Source organism: Eumetopias jubatus, unplaced genomic scaffold, assembly GCF_037043125.1.
Source record: "Eumetopias jubatus isolate StellerSeaLion01/CBP00866 unplaced genomic scaffold, mEumJub1_p1.0 scaffold_4, whole genome shotgun sequence".
Classification (NCBI taxonomy): domain Eukaryota; kingdom Metazoa; phylum Chordata; class Mammalia; order Carnivora; family Otariidae; genus Eumetopias; species Eumetopias jubatus.
Window position 1 is genome coordinate 96177212 of NW_028274810.1, and position 16836 is coordinate 96194047.

The 16836-nt window shown below is 53.3% G+C and overlaps 1 protein-coding gene across 1 annotated transcript in view; it reads right to left on the reverse strand.

Annotated features, from left to right (window-relative positions):
* Window positions 1–13511: 13511 nt before the first annotated feature.
* KAZN (kazrin, periplakin interacting protein) overlaps window positions 13512–16836 on the reverse strand; it is a 1069448-nt gene continuing 1066123 nt past the window's right edge. The window contains exons 16-17 of the mRNA XM_028108174.2: window positions 15561–15675; window positions 13512–13996 (exon numbers count right to left, since the gene is read on the reverse strand). Coding sequence (XP_027963975.2) covers window positions 13832–13996; window positions 15561–15675 — 280 coding nt within the window. The 3' untranslated portion in view covers window positions 13512–13831. The remainder of the gene's footprint in view (window positions 13997–15560; window positions 15676–16836) is intronic.

A 16836-nucleotide genomic window follows, 5' to 3' on the forward strand; every position in this document is an offset into this window, starting at 1 on the left:
TAGAGAGGAAGGTAATTGGGAGCTCTGCCCTCCCGCAGCCACGGTGGTGGGCACGTGGCCCAGGCCTGGCCAATCAGATGCTTCTCCTCTGGATCTGACTCTGAGCAAGTCCATCCTTTGAGTGACGCCCTGAGGGCCACTTCCAGTAAATTCCCTTTTGTAAAAGCCCGGAGGAGCTGGTTTCTGCTACTGATTCCCTTCTTTATTGGGGTCCTGTCCACTAAAATGTAAACTCCAGGACCCCGGGGACTGTCTGGCTCAGTGCAATATCCCCTGTGCCTAAAACAGTGCCTGGCATCTAGCAGTGCTCCGTTAAATGTTCGTTGAATGAATAGACAACAGTCAGTCCTGACGGGGAGGCTCATTCCAGAATAATGGCTAATAATTCAATCTCACACAGCAGGTTTTGGGGGTTTCTCTCCTGAAAAGCGGGATAATGTTACCGATCGCCTGAGGTCATTATAAAGATTAAATGGGTTAGTGTTATTGAAGTACTTACGCTAAGGCCTAGCATAGAGGAAGCTATTGGGAAAACAGACAGTTAACCGTTGTTTTTAAGGGGCATCAGTTACCATCTTTATTTAGGGCTTACCAGGTACTGTGCTAAAATCTTTATACACATGACCTTGTTAGTTCTCACACCTTAAATTTCCCAACCGAGAAGTAGGTTACCTGGTGGGGGGCAGGTAGGGGAATGAAACATGACTCTGATTGGCTTAGCCTAGCTCCCATGCTCTACCCAAACCAGAGGGGGCCTGGCCCCTGGGATTCGGGGACAGGTAAGCTGAACTTGCAGCAATGGCCAAATACAAATGATGGTAGTAAAATGGCAGCCAACATTTACATAGGGCTTGCTCTGGTCTCAGCAGCAAGAAGGGGGGTGGGGATGTCTGGGAACTTAAGCTAGATACATCTGTCAGGTTGTCTTGGGAAACTCTTATATTGGGTGGGAAGTTGGATGAAAAAATCAGTGGTGTTCAATCTTGGCTGCCTGTTAGGAACACCTTTTAAAGAATAACTATGAGCCCCACCACAGACCAATTGAATAGTAATCTCCGGGGGTGGGACCCTAACATTAGGGTGGAGAGGACACTCCAGGTGTTTCTACCGTGCCTCACCTCCAGGACTAAGAACCCCTTAGTTAGCTCAGTGTGTCTAGGGAGCATCTGTATTTTAAACATCCATCCAGGTGTTTCCTATGCTCGAGGACCCCTGAACCAGGGCCCTGCTTTCCATCACGGCTTGGTACCCTGAGGTCAACACATAAGGCTGCTCCTAGCTAGAGGTGGCTGGTCTGGGTGCACCTGCTGGTCTCCTGAAGGCTGAGGGGACAAATCTCCCAGGACCCTTTCACCACTTGGCAGCGGGGACTTGATCCAAAGTCTCTTTTATGAATCTATGAATCTTTAAAATTGCCCTAGCGCCTTTAGAAGGACTCTGGTTTAAGTTTTTGATAGTCTCATTTTCCTGTGAAATTCGTGGTATCTTTCTTCCCCCAGAAGGTTTTAAATTAGATCTTGCCCCTCGCACTGACTTAACGGGATGGCCGCCTGGGGGAGAAAAAAGTATTCTTTCCTTATTTACCCAATGGCATTACCAGTGACGACTGCACCCTGAATGCTCCTGATTGAAATAGTCAAGAAAGCTTTATGGGAGCTGGCCAGTCCGTACCCAGCCAGCTGCTTACATTCCAAAGGTGTCTTGACAGGTGCCCGAACTGGGAATCAAATCTGGTTTCTTATAGCAGCAATGTTATTAAAGCCTAGGTGGTTTTCCAGGCTAGCCCACAAGTATTTGTTCAACGCCTATGAATAATTGTAAAACTATATGAATAACTATATGAATAACTTTTCACCTATATTACTTATCTAAGATTATGGATGGGAAAACTAATATTTACATCTCCCTCTTAATCTGTATGTTTGGGGCATATTTCTGTCTTCCAGGTCTGATTATTTCCTGAACCAGAATAATATTAGCACAGCAAATGGGTGGTGTGTGATAAAACACATTTGTCAGGTGGCAGGGGGGAGGGGCAGTCCCGATAATGACAATTCCCCGTGGTTGATGTACATAATTGAGCTTGCAGCCCATGGCCCAACTGTACCCCTTAGCTGAACCCTGAGGGGGCGATCGGGCACAGGTCACTGCTGCCCACTCAGGGCTGTGCTGAACAGCTCAGCAGCCTCATGTCCTGTGTGGTATAGACATTAATGACCAGGGCCTCACTTCTTAAGAGGAGCCACGAAGATGTTGGGATGGGCCTCTGAAGAGTAGACACCTCTGGGCAAAGGCACAGAACTGTGGGGGTGGAGTGGGGGGGCTGGGGCACCCCTTTTGTGGCCTTTTCTGTGCCTCGGGTTCCCCACGAGAGCTCCTGTTACTCTTCAGGGAATTTGTTTGCTCACATGTCTTCTTTCAGTAGAAGGTAAGCCCCTCAAGGGGAGGGACCATGTCCCATTGGTTTCCTCATCGCTGACACTTGATAAGCAGGCGATGAGTGAATATGTGAACTTCACAGCGTGATTTACTTCTATTCCAGACAGACCCCCATACTATTTCCCCGCCTCTACCTGCCCCCTCCCAGCTAGAACCACTTTCCCTTCCGAGGTGTGGTGCGTGACGGGGGGCATGACGAGCCCAGCCGTGACTATTACATGACAAGAGTGGTATTGGAAGGGCTCTGCCCCTCAGGATACTCCCTCGCCTGGGTCTCATCCAATCCCCCCAACAGCCCAGAGAAAGTCACACCTAATCTCGTGCCCCTTTTCTAGACAAGGTGACTGAGGTTGGGGTATTGTCTAGGCAAGGTCACGCAGGTAGGAAGTGGTGGGGCCAACCCTGAAGGCAGGTCTCTGGGCGCTGAATCTCCCCAGAGGCTGACCTAGCGGGGAGGGAAGCCTGATATGAGTGAGCGTTGCATCTAGAAGTACGTCCCGTACTCACTTCGGCCGAATTGAGGATCTCGTTGTAACCTGACGTTAGGAGTGACATCCCACCCTTTTTGCTGGATTCTAGTCTTAGAAGCAAGTCACATTGGAGGGGAGGGGGTTTCACCAGAGCGCAAACACCAGGAGATGAGGCTGATGGGAGCCACGCTTGGGGCACATGGCTCTGCCACTGGGGCGTCAGAAAGATCTCGGCTTTGGGGTCTGGCAGAGCGGAGTTTGACGCCAAGTTTTCCTCTTACCCCACAATGCGAGACCACACATTAATCAACCTCACTGAACCTCTTCTGTAAAACAGAGGCTACTTCCCTCGCCCCGCTCCCCCCGGGGCTGAGCAGAGGGTTAAGTGGGATGAGCCGGCTACACGGCCTTGCTCCGTCATTTCCCAGGGCTGCTCAACAAACCCCACCAACGTGATGCCCCACACAACACGATGGACCATTTTTCAGTTCTGCAGACAGAAGTCCCACACAGGCCTCCCTGGGCTAAAAATCCCGGCGTGGGCAGAGCTGCATTCCTTCCTCGAGGCTCCAGGGGAGAATCCGTTGCTTTGTCTCTTCCAGCTCCTAGAGGCTCCGGAGCTCTGGGGCTTGCGACCCCTGCCTCCAGAGTCTGCAAAGCTAGCCCAGTAGCATCTCTCGGACCCGGCCTCACGATCACATCTCCCTGCACTCTCCTCTTCTGTCCGCCTCGCCCACTTCTGAGACTCCTTGGGATTACACAGGGCCCACCCAGGCAATCCTAGAATAGGATCACCTCCCTATTTTAAAATCACCCTAGTAGCAGCCTTGATCCCAACAGTGATCCTAATCCGCCTTTGATCACGTAACCTAACATGGCCCCAGGTTCCGGGGATGAGGGGCGTGGGTGTTTCCGGGGGCCCACTGATCGGCTCACCTCAGAGTCCTTCCACGCATTTGTCTTCATTTGAGCCGAGGGTCGCCCCTCCCCCACACCCGGCTGCCTGATCGTCCCTGTGGTGACCTAGCACTGGAGGTGAGAGGCCCTCTTCGGCATGCCCAGGGACCAGGAGGAAGGCTCATGTGTTGTCTAGGAACGTGAGGACGAGGCGGGTGGCTGGACAAGGTGAAGTTATGCCCTGATCTGTGTATCTGACTCTCTTGGAGAGTCAGATATGGTCCCGTGGGGCTGGTTTATAGCCTTCTCTGCCTGGGAACAACGGGAAAAAGTACCATGCTGCTCCCAGCTACCTCCCAGCAAATGTCCTGCTCTCGGGTCCACCCACCTGGGGTCCCTCGGAGGGAGGGAAACTGTTGGAGCCTGGGTTAGCATCGGCCCCAGCCCTCAGCGCACCTCCAGCACTGTGCCCGCTCAGGATCTGGGTATCCTGTCTGGGAGGGAATCTGGGTGGGTCAACAGGTATTCCGATTTGTCCTGAGCCCAGCTTCCAAATTTTACCTGTCCCACTGAAGATGTGTTTTTGCCTCATGTTGGGGAAACAAAAACAAAAGACATTTCCCCCATCAAGAGCCACCCTCTTTGGGCTGCAGGGAGGGGCAGAGACAAGGAGGGGCCACCTGCCTACAGGAAGCTGTGCCTGTTGCGTGGGGGTCGCGGGGTGGTCTGGGTTGGTTTGCTCCTTCCTGGGTAGAGCTGGGTTGGGCTGGCAAGGGACGTAGGTTCGCGCCATCTAGTGGTGGGTGGTGGGACTGGGAGCTAAAATGGCTCCAGACCCATCTATGCTGGACTTGGTTTTCCTGGGGCCATTGATCCCAACTGCTGGATGTGCCATAGATTCACCCAAGGAGGTTTCAAAAACTATGAATGTTCAAGCCCTATGTCACACTTACTGCATCAGAAACTCTGAGTCTTGAAAATCTGCAGTTTAGCTTTAGAATATAGATCTCCAGGCTTTACCTCTAAACTACTAGGTTTGGGATAGGATTTGGGAATCCAAATTCTTAACACAACTCCCCTAGTAACTCCCAAGGGCAACTTGACTTCAACACCACTGACTCAGCTGGCCACAAGTTAAATGAGAACTGTGGGATATGGATTTTTTTTTTTTTTTAAAGCTGATGCTATATTTGGTCATATTACTAGAAGCATAATACCTAGGTCAGGGGAGGTTATAAAATAGTGGTTGATATCTGGGTTCGAGTCCTACTGTTACTACTCCCAACTGTGTAACCGTAGGCCAATGTCTAAACTTCTTCCTGTGTCTGTAAAGTGGAGATAAAAGGTCATGAGGGTGAGCTGTCATGGATGGGATGAGTGCCCTTATAAGAGAGACCCCGGAGAGCTCCTTCGCCCCTCCTGCCAACCAGGATGATGGACACAATGAGAAGGGGGCAGCCCAGAAGAGGGTCCTCCCCAGACCCCATCCTGCTGGCTCCCGATCTTGGTCTTCCAGACTCTAGAACTGTGGGAAGTGAATTTCCGTTGTTTGTAAGCCCTCCTGCCTGGGGCACTTTGTTACACAGCCAGCTGGACTGAGACACCAGGTCTGTATTTATGGGGCAGGTCTGTGGATTTGGCAGAAATAGTCAGGGTGGTCTTGGGGAATCCAGCCTCAGAGGAACATTCTGCATGGGTCTGAAGATCGATCTTGGTGATGCTGCAGGTTGCTTTTTCCCATGAATGCAGACTGCACCCCACACCCCCCACACTCTGGGTGACTCTGTAAAAGGGGTTGGCATCTTTAACAAGCCAGTCCCAGGCTGCCGATGACTCTGACGCTGGAGTTCACGGAGTTTAGAGGCCACGAAACCAGAGCCATGGGTGGTTCCAGAGAGGGAAGGAGCAAAAGAACTGCCTTTTCGGCACCTTGCCCACCTCCAAGCATCTCCGGCTGTCTTCTCCCCTTGCCTTGTGTGTTTCTTTTTCCCCTCACACCAGCTTCCATGTTATGTGTTTCTTTTTGTCCATCACTTGAGGCCAGAGACTGGTCCCCGGCTCTCCCATGGACGGTGCTGTGTGCCGGCTGCCTCCGTGGGGCCCCCCACAGAGCCCTGCTCTGGGTGCTCTGGGTGCTCTGGGCTCAGTGTTGTCGGGATGACGTTGGCTCCATCCTCTTGGCTCCAGACTGACTGCTATGGTGAGCTAGAGCCGGAGTGGCATTGAAACGCCATCAGGAAACCAAAAGAGGGGTGACATCCCTTGGGGGGTCCAGACGGTGGTGTGGTAGTGAGGAGACATAGGGCAGCGTCGTCCCCAAAAACGCAATGTCACAGTCTCAAGGGAGGGCGCGGCTCTAGCTAGGAAGATTAGGTCAGTTAAAAAAAAAAAAGATTTTAAAATCATTTCCTCCTTCCATGTTGTTCTGTGTAGTGCAGATAGAGTGTTTGACGTGTGTGGGGAGGCTGTGCACATGCGCGTGTGCACGCACGTGTGTATGTGTACATGCGTGTGCACGCACACGTGTGTGTGTGCGTGTGCACGTGTAGGTGGCATATATAGAGATTAGGAGAAGGGACGGGGCACTTTGGGGTCAAGCCCGGTGGATAGCGTGTAGCTTAACGGAGGCTCAAAGGTCAGGAGACTGAAACCCAATTCATGTTGACTTAAGTAGGCTGGGGGCGGGGCGCATGGGGGAGAGTGTTATGGGCTGAATTGTGTCCCCCCAAAATGTACATGTTGCAAGCCTCACCCTCAGAATGGACTGTGCTTGGACACAGAATCTTTAAAGAGGTGATTAAGTTGAAATGAAGCCATTAGGGTGGGTCCTAATCCAGTATGACTGGTGTCTTTATAAGAAGAGGGAGAGGGGACACAGGGGCCGAGGGAAGACCATGTGAGGACCCGGGGAGAAGATAGCCGTCTACACGCCACGGAAAGGGGCCTCAGAAGAAACCAACCCTGCTGGCTCCTTGATCTTGGATTTCTAGCCTCTAGATCTGTGAGACATTAAATTTCAATATTTAAGCCACTTTGCTACGGCTGCGCTAGCAAACTCATACAGGGAAGCAAAGAGGGCTGAGTGGGGCGGGGGGTTAGGGTCTTAGGAAGCAGGGGTGGATCTGGCAGCGACAGGTTGATCCAGAGAATATATGATCCTCCCTTGCTGCCTTCAACCGTCTTGTACTCTGGCCCTGGGTTGGTCCCGATCTCTTGGGGCAGGGACACGGCAGCCTGAAATTCTGGGGCACATCTTACGGCTCACGATCCAAAAGGAAAGTGAGAGCTAAGCTTGCAGTCCCTGTTTGGAACCAGCTGGGTCAAAGCATTCTGGTTTTCCCCTCTCAGATCTCAGCGCCTGCTCCTGGGGCCATTTGCACGGCCTTGGGGCCTGCAGGGCTGGAATAGGTCCAGCCAGGATCCTGTGACCTCCCTGAAGGCCGGAGTGGGAGTGGGGGTGGGGGTGGAGGTGGTGGAGGCGGGCAGGGCAAGGGGAGTCCCCCCATCAGCCCCACCCCCAAGAAGGTGGAGCAATCCCCCCCATCAGCCCCACCCCCAAGAAGGTGGAGCAATCCTCCAAGGCTGACTGAGGAGGGGAAAGCATGCTCAGTAGAGATAGGGAGGCCCAGACCTGGAAAGGAATCGGCCTCAGACCACACAGCCTGGGTCTGTGGCCAAGCCTGCAGGGACAGAGTCCCGGGCCCGTTCTGCGACTCCCAGCGGGGTTGGAAGAGGAAGGCGGGCTGCACCTCAGCTGCCGTCACGAATTTTCTATGAGCTCTTGTGCGACTGTCCCAAACCTATGCTTGTTTCCTTTTTTTTTTGTTTGTGTTTTAATAAAATGGGCATGATGGGTGTGGTGTGAGATTAGCTATTATAGGAACTCACTCAACCAGACTGTTCTAGTCCCTAAATTATTACCTTGTTTTAAGTCAGGAGCTCGAGGGGCTGCCTTCAACGCTGTAATTTACAGAGCAATTTTCTGCCAGGCAGAGGGAGTGGATCCAGCTTCCAACAATGTCGTACTTAGTATAGACGAAGGCTTTTCTGCCCTGGGAACATTTGGCGTTAGGAATTTTTTATTGTAAACAGCTGGGTGTGGGGGCGCCTGGGTGGCTCAGTCCGTTAAGCGTCTGCCTTCAGCTCAGGTCAGGATCCCGGAGTCCTGGGATCGAGCCCTGTGTCGGGCTCCCTGCTCCGCTGGAAGCCTGCTTCTCCCTCTCCCACTCCTCCTGCTTATGTTCCCTCTCTCTCTGGGTCTCTCTCTGTCAAATAAATCTTTAAAAACAAAAAAGCAAAAAAACAAAAAAAACAGCTGGGTGTGGCTGGCCAGCCTCAGGCCATTGGTTTTGAGCCCAGACTCTGCCAAGAGCCAGTCTGCTCCCCGCTCCCACTCACTTGTCCAGGACCCTGGGAATCTATGTAACCGCCCCATGCCTCAGTTTCCCCATCTGTCAGATGAGAAAAGCCATGCCTACTTGAAGGGGTTGCTGGGGGGGATTCAAGGGCAAAAACACATCCAGTTGTGATTCTCAACGGGGCGGGGGCGGGTGTGATTCTGTCTCCCCAGGGGACATTTGGTGATGTCGGGAAAAGTGTGGGAGTTGTCATGACTGGATGGTGGGGGTGATACCAGCATCTACTGAGTAGGGACCAGGGATGCTGCTGAACATCTTGCAATGCACAGGGCAGGCCCCCTGACAAAGTATGTCCTGAACGTCAATGGTGCCCAGGTTGAGAAACCCTGCGGCAAAGGACAGGGCACATGTCTGGTCAAGGCTGTCTGTTATTAGGTCTGACCTCTGGGTCCGACCTTGAATCCCTGACTCTGTCACTGGTGCTTCTGTGAGCTGCTGGGTACTGGGACTCAAGTTTCTTTCCCTCTGTGAATATCAGGGGGTCCTCTCCCCTGGGATCCGTTCTTGCCCCACTGCGAGGGAGAGGAGACCTCTATCAGGGAAGGAGGAAGCCTTTGGGCCACATTAAAGCACCCCCCTGCCAGAGTCCCCTAAGAGCCATGGACACTCATCCCTCGGGACATCGGACCCGGTGGGCTGCCCCCACCCCTGGTAGGCTGGAGACCCCATCCCACTGAGCCAACGAGATTCCACCCCGAGACTCTGCTAGAACTACCAGGTCCTCTTTTGGCCAGCACGGCTTCAAATAGACATTCAGATTTCTACTTGGGGTCATGAAAGAGGCACCTGACACCTCTGTTGGCCTCAAGTCAGCTCTGCCCTGACAGGCCCTGGTGCCACCTCGTGGGCCCATTGTGTCATTCTGTGACCCGAGGAGCCCAATTTAGCCACAAGCTAGAGCAAACGGAAAGAGGGACCCATCTGCAAAAGGCGGAGACTTCATGTCCAGTTAGGCAGCACTGCTTGCAATCAGGGTGACACAGATGGGCAGGAGCCCAGCGGGTCCCTCCAGCACTCTCAGGAGATGAGCCCTTCACTTCTTTCTCCCAGCCATGTGGGCCCTTTTTCAGCCTAATTTACTCTTGGCCCTCCTACCACAGGAGCTTTGCACGTGGTGTCCTGGCTATCTAGAATCCTTTCCCCTTTCCTCTTCACCTGCTGAACTCTCCTCTATCCAGGCCTCACCTCCTCTTGACTACATTAAATGCCCATGTGATAAGCCCTGCCAACTACGAGCTACCTCTGCTCTCAAGACTAGTCATGGTTACACTCTCACCTTGCTCAAGTAGTTGGTTTGTGTCTCTCCGCCCGCCCCCCCCCCCCCCCCCCCCCGCCAGACTGGAAGGTCTGCAAGGGCAGAGGCTGGGCAGGACTTCATTCCCCACTATATCCTCAGCATCTAGCTTAGTTCTGATGGCCTGGAATGTTCTTCCCCCAGGGTCTTGGCAGGGCTGGCTCCTCAGAACTTAGGTCTCAGTTCAAATGTCCTCTGGGAGCCCCCCCCCACCCCGCCATATTACCACTGTCTGCAATCAATTCCCCAGCCACGGGTGAGCTTCTGCGAACCAGGAAGAGCCCTCACCAAGAACGGCATCAGCTGGTACCTGGATCTCGGACGCGCAGCCTTCAGAACTGGGAAAAACAAATGTCTGCTGTGTAAGCCCCCAGTCCGTGATGTTTCATCACGGCAGCCTGACACAATCACTGGAGATCTGTTCTGGCCGTCTGAAAATGAGTACCCCGAGAGGAGTGACACGGGCAAGCAACTGATGCTAAGGGAGGGGTCACTTGTCAGATGCTTCCCTCCCAGCATCGGGGTCCCCGGATCGGGAGGGCAGGCCCCAGACTTTTCCAGCAGGACAGGGCGCATCTGAGCTCCACTTTGAGTGATGCTACCTGGTGAGGTAGATCCTACACTGGGAGGTGGGGGTGGGGGTGGGGGTGGGATCACCGACATGGCAGGGGCTTAGGAAGCTCACAGCGGGGTCGGATGAGCCTGGGGTTGGGAGGCAGATGACTGAGTCTGAGTCCCTGCCTTGGGAATTTTTAGCTATATGGAGCTGAGTAAGCTCCTCCACCTCCCCAACCTCAGTTTCCCCATCTAGGAAATGGGTCAGTAATCTCTCTCAAAGCGGCTGTTGGCAAGATTAAATAAGAGGAACAGGCTACCTGATCAGTAGAGCGCTGTGCAGTAGTATTTATTGTTACAGTGTTAAAATTTACTCCAGGGAAGACACGGGGCTGTGACTAGCAACCGAAAGGCCAGGGACATCACCTCTGCTCCTGGATAACCTTGTTCCCTTTGTAACCACAAGCTGTCTCTGTGTTGGGAGATTCTTCTTGCCAGGCAGCTGTTGGTAATAATGCTGGCTTCGGAAGTTGCTGTGTCCCCAGGCTTTCTGTTCCTCGCTGGGTCACTGCCGGGAGCCCACCAGAGCCTGGAGGAGATGGTGCCCGCACGGACGGGTTTTGACGGGAAGTGGGGCGGGCTAGGCTTGGAGGAACAGAGGGCTCCAGGTGCCCCCACAGCGGACACCGAAGTCTCGTCCTGCCAGATCTTCCCGTTCTGCCACATGCAGCCCTGCTCGATGACCTCAAGATGTGGGGTCACTGTTCTGAGGCCCCCCCGCCCCCCTGCCGTGCCGGCTGGGTTGTGCGGAGGCCCCTTCCCTTCTCCCGCATCTGCTCCAGGTTTTCATGTGGCTTCTTCCTGCCTCCTATAGCCTGGGGCCCTGGTGACAGACAGACAGATTTCTAGGAGAGAAGCTTTGCGCCGCCGCTAATGACAAAGGGGCCTTTCAGAGGGGTCTGGGGTCAGAAAGCCGAGAGTCTGCTGGGCAGGTGCCTTCTGAGGGCTCTGGCCCCCAGCTTCTTGGAGAAATACGGGGTGTCTCTGCCTACTGGGGTTCTCTCCAACCTCTGGCACCAACTACCTCGTCTTAAGGGGCTAGCACCCACGGGCGCAGAGGACACCTCTCCAAGGAAGCACGTTCATGCTTTCCCAGGTCTGGAAGTCCTATCACCCTTTAAGGCCCAAGACTACAACTCGGGCCCTTTGGACAGGACATGGCAGGTCACTGTTCTGTAGGCTGCCACTCCGCCAGCCTTGGTCAGCTCGCTACCAGAATCTCTCCGCTAAGTCCCTCTGCACCCCTGCTCTTCTTGCCCACCCTTGAAGCAGGGCTGACATCTGGGATCTTTTTCAGCAGACAAAGCTCACCTGATCTGACTCTTATGTGGAGGTTGTTAATTTATCAACCAACCTATCCTCATGTTGAAAAGCCAGTTCCAAACACTCAGGGGGCTGCCAAGGGTAGGAGCATCGGGTGGGAGAGAATGTGCCTTAGGGTATCATTTGGACTGAAAGGTGCTTTCGACATTGTCCACATTGCCCCAGGCCTGCTGGCCTAATGCTGCGAATTTGGGGGGCAATGCCATCCCTGTCAGTAACCCCCCAAATTGTCCACTTGCCCATCTTATCCTCAGTGGGAATGAATGAGGGGGGGAAGCGCCAGCTTCATTTCTGACAAATGTTGGCTTTAAATAATCAGAGCTGCATGTGGCCCCCCCTTGTGCCATCCTTCCTCACCCTGTGGGAATAATTTCCCGCCTGGTTTGCTGCTTCCCAAGAGGCAGATCCTGGGGTCCCAGGTCACCCAGCCTGGATGCTGGCTTGGGAGGGACCTGTGGCATCAGGTTAGAGGGGAGCCCTCCTCCAGGCTGTGGGCTCTGCCTCTTCAGGCCCCATGTGTGGCTGCATGTCATTAAGATCCTGGGGTTTGGAACCTCAGCAAAGTCATGTTAGATACCAGAGCTTCTCCCTCAGGCCCTGGAATTGGAGATGTGACCCTAGGAGGCTAAATAGTCAGACGAAAGGGGGCCATCCACCTGTCCACCATCCAGGCGCTTGGTTTCCAGGGGCAAGAAAATCTGTGCTTATCCTAAGGTCAGAAAGAAAACCATGGTCTTCAGCGTCGGGGAGGAATCCTTCTCAAGTTCATCAGGCCTCGGTTTAGGCTTTTCCTATGAGGGGAAACGGTTCATTGGGTTGAAGAACATGTGCTTTGACGGTTCTCGGAGGCTGACACTTAAACCTGTTCAAGTCTTGGAAATTCAGACCTCTCACTGACTCTTGGGCGAATGGCTTCAATGTTGTGGTCCCAACAAAAGATTCTCTCTGATAATCCAAGTGTCCGTAGAACCCCAATGCATTTCATCCCGCCCAAATCATCACTCAGCACCGAGGTCAACAGACTCAATCCTGAACACATCGACTGGAACAATTTTCCAGGACGGTGTACATGGACTTTTTTCTCTCTCTCTTTGGTCAAGCCTTACTGGGGGCTCTAGAGAGTCTGAACATTAGGCATTCCTTGTCCTCCTTTTGCACGTGGCCCCAACCAGAACACAGCTGCAGAGGACTATTTCAATGTCAGTTCTGTGTTGTAAATGGGAAATCGGATGCTTCCTTCTGTCCCCATACCTTCCCACCTGTCTCCTGAGAGGTTACAAAGTGTGTTATAGACGTTAGCAAGTGTTAATTCTCACAGCGTCCCTGGGAGGGAACCAGGAGTTGTGTAGATGAAGACGTTGAGGCACAGAGAGGTGAGGCCACTGGGAAGAAACCACATAGCAGAACAGTGGCAGAGTCAGGAAAAGGGCTGGGGGGTTCTCTCCACCACCTTGATGACTTTGCTCTGCAAGATTCACCTCAATGAGGGCACATCAACACCTGTTTCAGGTGACCGAGACATCACAACAAACGTCTGTTGGGTCAACAATGACAAGTATTTCCCTGCTTCCAATCCCAAACCCACTGTCACTCTTGGTTGTCGCTGACCTAAGTCCATCATCCCCGCTCCTATCCTCAGGATATCCTTTATCCTGACGACAGGAAATCTGCATTTCCTGGAAATGTCACTGCTAAGCCCCGCCCCTGCCTGGATCATCCACCTGCCTCGGCCCAGTGCGGCCACTCATGGGAGGAGAAGGCAAATAGCTTTTCTAAATGTCCAGCCCCATGCGACACACAGCTTTTAGGGTAGCAGGGAATGACCGTCCCATTGTGCATTCTCCCAAGAGAGATTCAGTGACCCAAGTCAGACCCGGAGTTCTCAGTCATGGGGAGCATGGGTGCCGGAGCCAAGAGCTCCACCGGGCTGGCCAGAAGGGCCCACTGGTCAGCCTCAGGCTTTGCTGGCTCCCAGCACCATGTGTCTGGTTGGAGTCCCGCCTGCTCCTTCTGGGACGGTGTTTGGGGGAACCGCCGGCCTCCTCCCACCTTGGCAGCTCAGTTCAAGGCTCCAGGGACCGCCTGGACTGCTCAGTGGCTGACAGTCACTCTGAGGGGGAGCCCAGGTGACAGAGAGGCTGGGCTGACAGGTCCTTCCACTGAGCAGGAAGGTGCACAACCAGCTCGAGTCAGGCAGGCTCGTGCCTCCTTGTTCCCTGGAGCCCCCATCTGAAATTGCAGTAGTCTGCTGGGGTTTTGCCCGGGGGCAGGGGAGCATCCTCGGCCCGCGGGGTCTCTATGTACAGTGGTGGTAGCATCTGGCTACTCATCCTCGGCGGGTGTGTCCGTGCTGGGTCTGGTGGGGCGTCCACTCCTTACACATTGGTGACCTCGAGGCCATTGTAGCCTTCTGGACGGCACTGCTCTGGCCTGCCCTGGGGATCATCGTCTCCACAGTCTTCATTTTGAAGGGAGCCATAGTCGTCATGAAAATCGGGGTCTTTGCTGCTGAAGCCCCTTCCTATCTTCCCCAGGGGCAGCTGAGAAGAGAGAAATGAGATGGAAGGGTAGGGAGAAGAGAAGAGGAATTGAGTGTTTGGGATCTGGGGAATGTGGGGTCCCCCGTTCTAATTGCTGTGTGACCTTAAGCGTCTTGTCTAACCTCTCTGTGCCCCTATTAGTAATCATACTCTGCTGCCCAGAGCACTGAGGGGATTTTGTGAGCTAACCTTAGCAGAGAGCTTCGTGTTCCCAACTGAAGGAACTGGTTGGTTGCTAAGGGGGAGGAAAAACATAGTCTTTCTGATGGTCCTCAAAAGTCTCACATCTCCCTCCTTAGCGGGAGGAGAGTTGAGAATGTTTGAGCACGGCGTGAAGTCTGACTGTGTTCCCAGGTCAGGAAGAAATGTTCTAGCACCTGCTGGTGTGGCACAAAGAGCAGGTGTTGTGGAGACTCGCAAACCAGGGTTTGGATCCGTGCTCTGCCACTTCCCAGCTGTGTGACCCTGGACCAGTCACCTGCCCTCTCTGAGACTCCATTTTCTCAGGTTCCAAGTGAGAACAGCAATTCCTTTCTCCCAGAGGAGTTGTAAAGAGTAGCAATCAGATCTGTAAAGCACACAGTGAGGTGCTTGCATAGGGCAGCTATTGTGGTCATATGCACTAGGCTCTCAGTAAGGATTTATCTCTTATTTTGAACATCTCTCCATGAGAATAATCCTGATAGCGCTTTGTACCGCTTTATTTCTTCGATTGCTTTTGTTTCCAGACAAGTGTTCCTCAACCTTTTGTTCAATGTTGCCACCTTAAAAAGGAGCCTTTTAAGATATTTCCCCCTAATGAAACCCCCACCATGAAATTTTCACACCACAGATACACCGTGCTTCTGTTCATGACAGGTTTGCCCCTCCCCCAAGAACCAATTTTCACCCCATTCGAGACCGCATGTTCTAGACTGAGTGCACCGTCAGAGTAAGGGTGGGAATTTATTCATGCTTATTCCCATTCATGCTCAGGATGGTGCCTCAAACCCAGTCAGTATCCGAAACATGTTTGCTGAATGAATGGAAGAATTTTTGGATTATCCACTTCTCCCATCTGTGCCTGCACACTTCCATTTAGGAATCTGGGTCAGTCTGAGTCTGTGTGAACAGAAGCAAATTGCATGCACTTTCATAGACCGGAGGCTAATCTGCCTCTATTGGTTAGGTCACCAAAGTTCAAAAGCTAAGTCAGTGGTCCTCAGAGCCTAGGCACGCTGGCTTGCATGTAGGGTTCCCCCTCACCCCTGAGGCCCTCGGCTTCGAGACCCAGGTAGGTCCCAGAATCTGCCTGTTAAGCAACTGGCCAGGTGATTCTGATGTGGGCAGGTGAGACCTGCACTTTGAGATGCTACTCTAAGACTGGGGGGTGGGGGTGGGGGCTTAAGCATCGTGCAGGTCAACCGGAGGCTGCTTCCTCCCTCCTGGCTGCATCTGTGACCTGGCCCATCGGTCCTCCTCCACAGGCCAGGAGAGGAGCTGGGAGGGGCCACCCTGGGCCCAGATGACAACAAGACCTTCCCTGGGCTGCAGGACTCACAGGTGAAGGCATCCAGTGACTTACCCGGCCAGCCTTGTACTTGATACCACCGCTGTTCTCCTCCTTCCCCGCCCGGGTGATGCTGGAGGCCCTCCCTGGGGGTGTTCCGAAACGCTCAGCCTCCCGGATGCCTGAGGAGCTGGGGAGAGATCCATACTGAGTCAGCTACTGCCCCCCAGAGACGTGCACACTCACACGGGTGACAACCACAAAACTGCTGTGATTTACTGCGGACCTCCTGTGTAACGCCCCCGTGCTAAGCACTTTATGAGAGCAATCCTCCCAACATCCCTGCATGACAGCTGGGGCAAAGGGGGGGCAGCTCAGAGAGGTTAAGCGATTTGCCCAGGATTACCCAGCTGCAAGCAGCAGAGCCAAGATCTGAATCCAAGTCTGTGAGACTCCAAGGTCATGCTCTTCCCCCTCCATCGTGATGCAAACCTTACCAGGAAAGGAAGACTGGATGGGAGAATCCCCGCATTTGAGCTCCCTGGCATGACTTGAGAAGCATCAGGAAAATTTCCCCCACTCTGCATTTAAATCTGTGTCCCCCACCCCCACCATTGAGTTATTGCCTGAAGTGACCCCATTACTCCCTTCCTTGTGTTAAAGCATCGAAGGCTTCTCTTAGCCTAGGATTTGGCAAATTGCAGCCTGCAGGCTGGAGCCGGCCAGCCGACTGGTTTAGCAAATAAAGTTTTATTGGAACCCAGGCACGCCCATCAGTTTACATGTCGTCATAGCCTGCTTTCTTGCTGTAAGGACGGAGTTGAGGTCCTTGAACCCTTCCAGAAACCCTGAGAAGGAGTGATTATCCCCATTTCAAGTTGAGGGAACTGAGGCTCAGAGGGGGCAAATTTCTTGCCTAAAATCACAGAGATGATGATGATGGAGGAGCCAGAATTGAGCCCCCAAAGGCCCTGCTGTGGCTCCTTTTTACATGGGACCACCCCTGAACCGCCCCAGTGCCTGGTCTCTATGCTCACATTTCAAAGACTGCTAGGGGTTGGGTGGACAGAATGTCATAACACATCACCTTGTCATGGGTGCCTGAAAATCTCAGTGTGTCCCCCACCCCGGGAGAATCCCCTCCCCTGACTCTGCAGCTTGGGAAGCCTGCCAGCCACCGAGGTGGGAGACATGACAAGGCCTCTTACTCTGTGTGCTTGACAGTAAAGTCTTTCGGAGTTCATAGAGGAATTGCTCTTCCCCACTGAAATGCTAAGGAGAAAGATGGAGCACATTGACAGGAAGAGGGGCCCCATGTAACCAATCCAGAAGAAAGCGCGTCATGGAGATA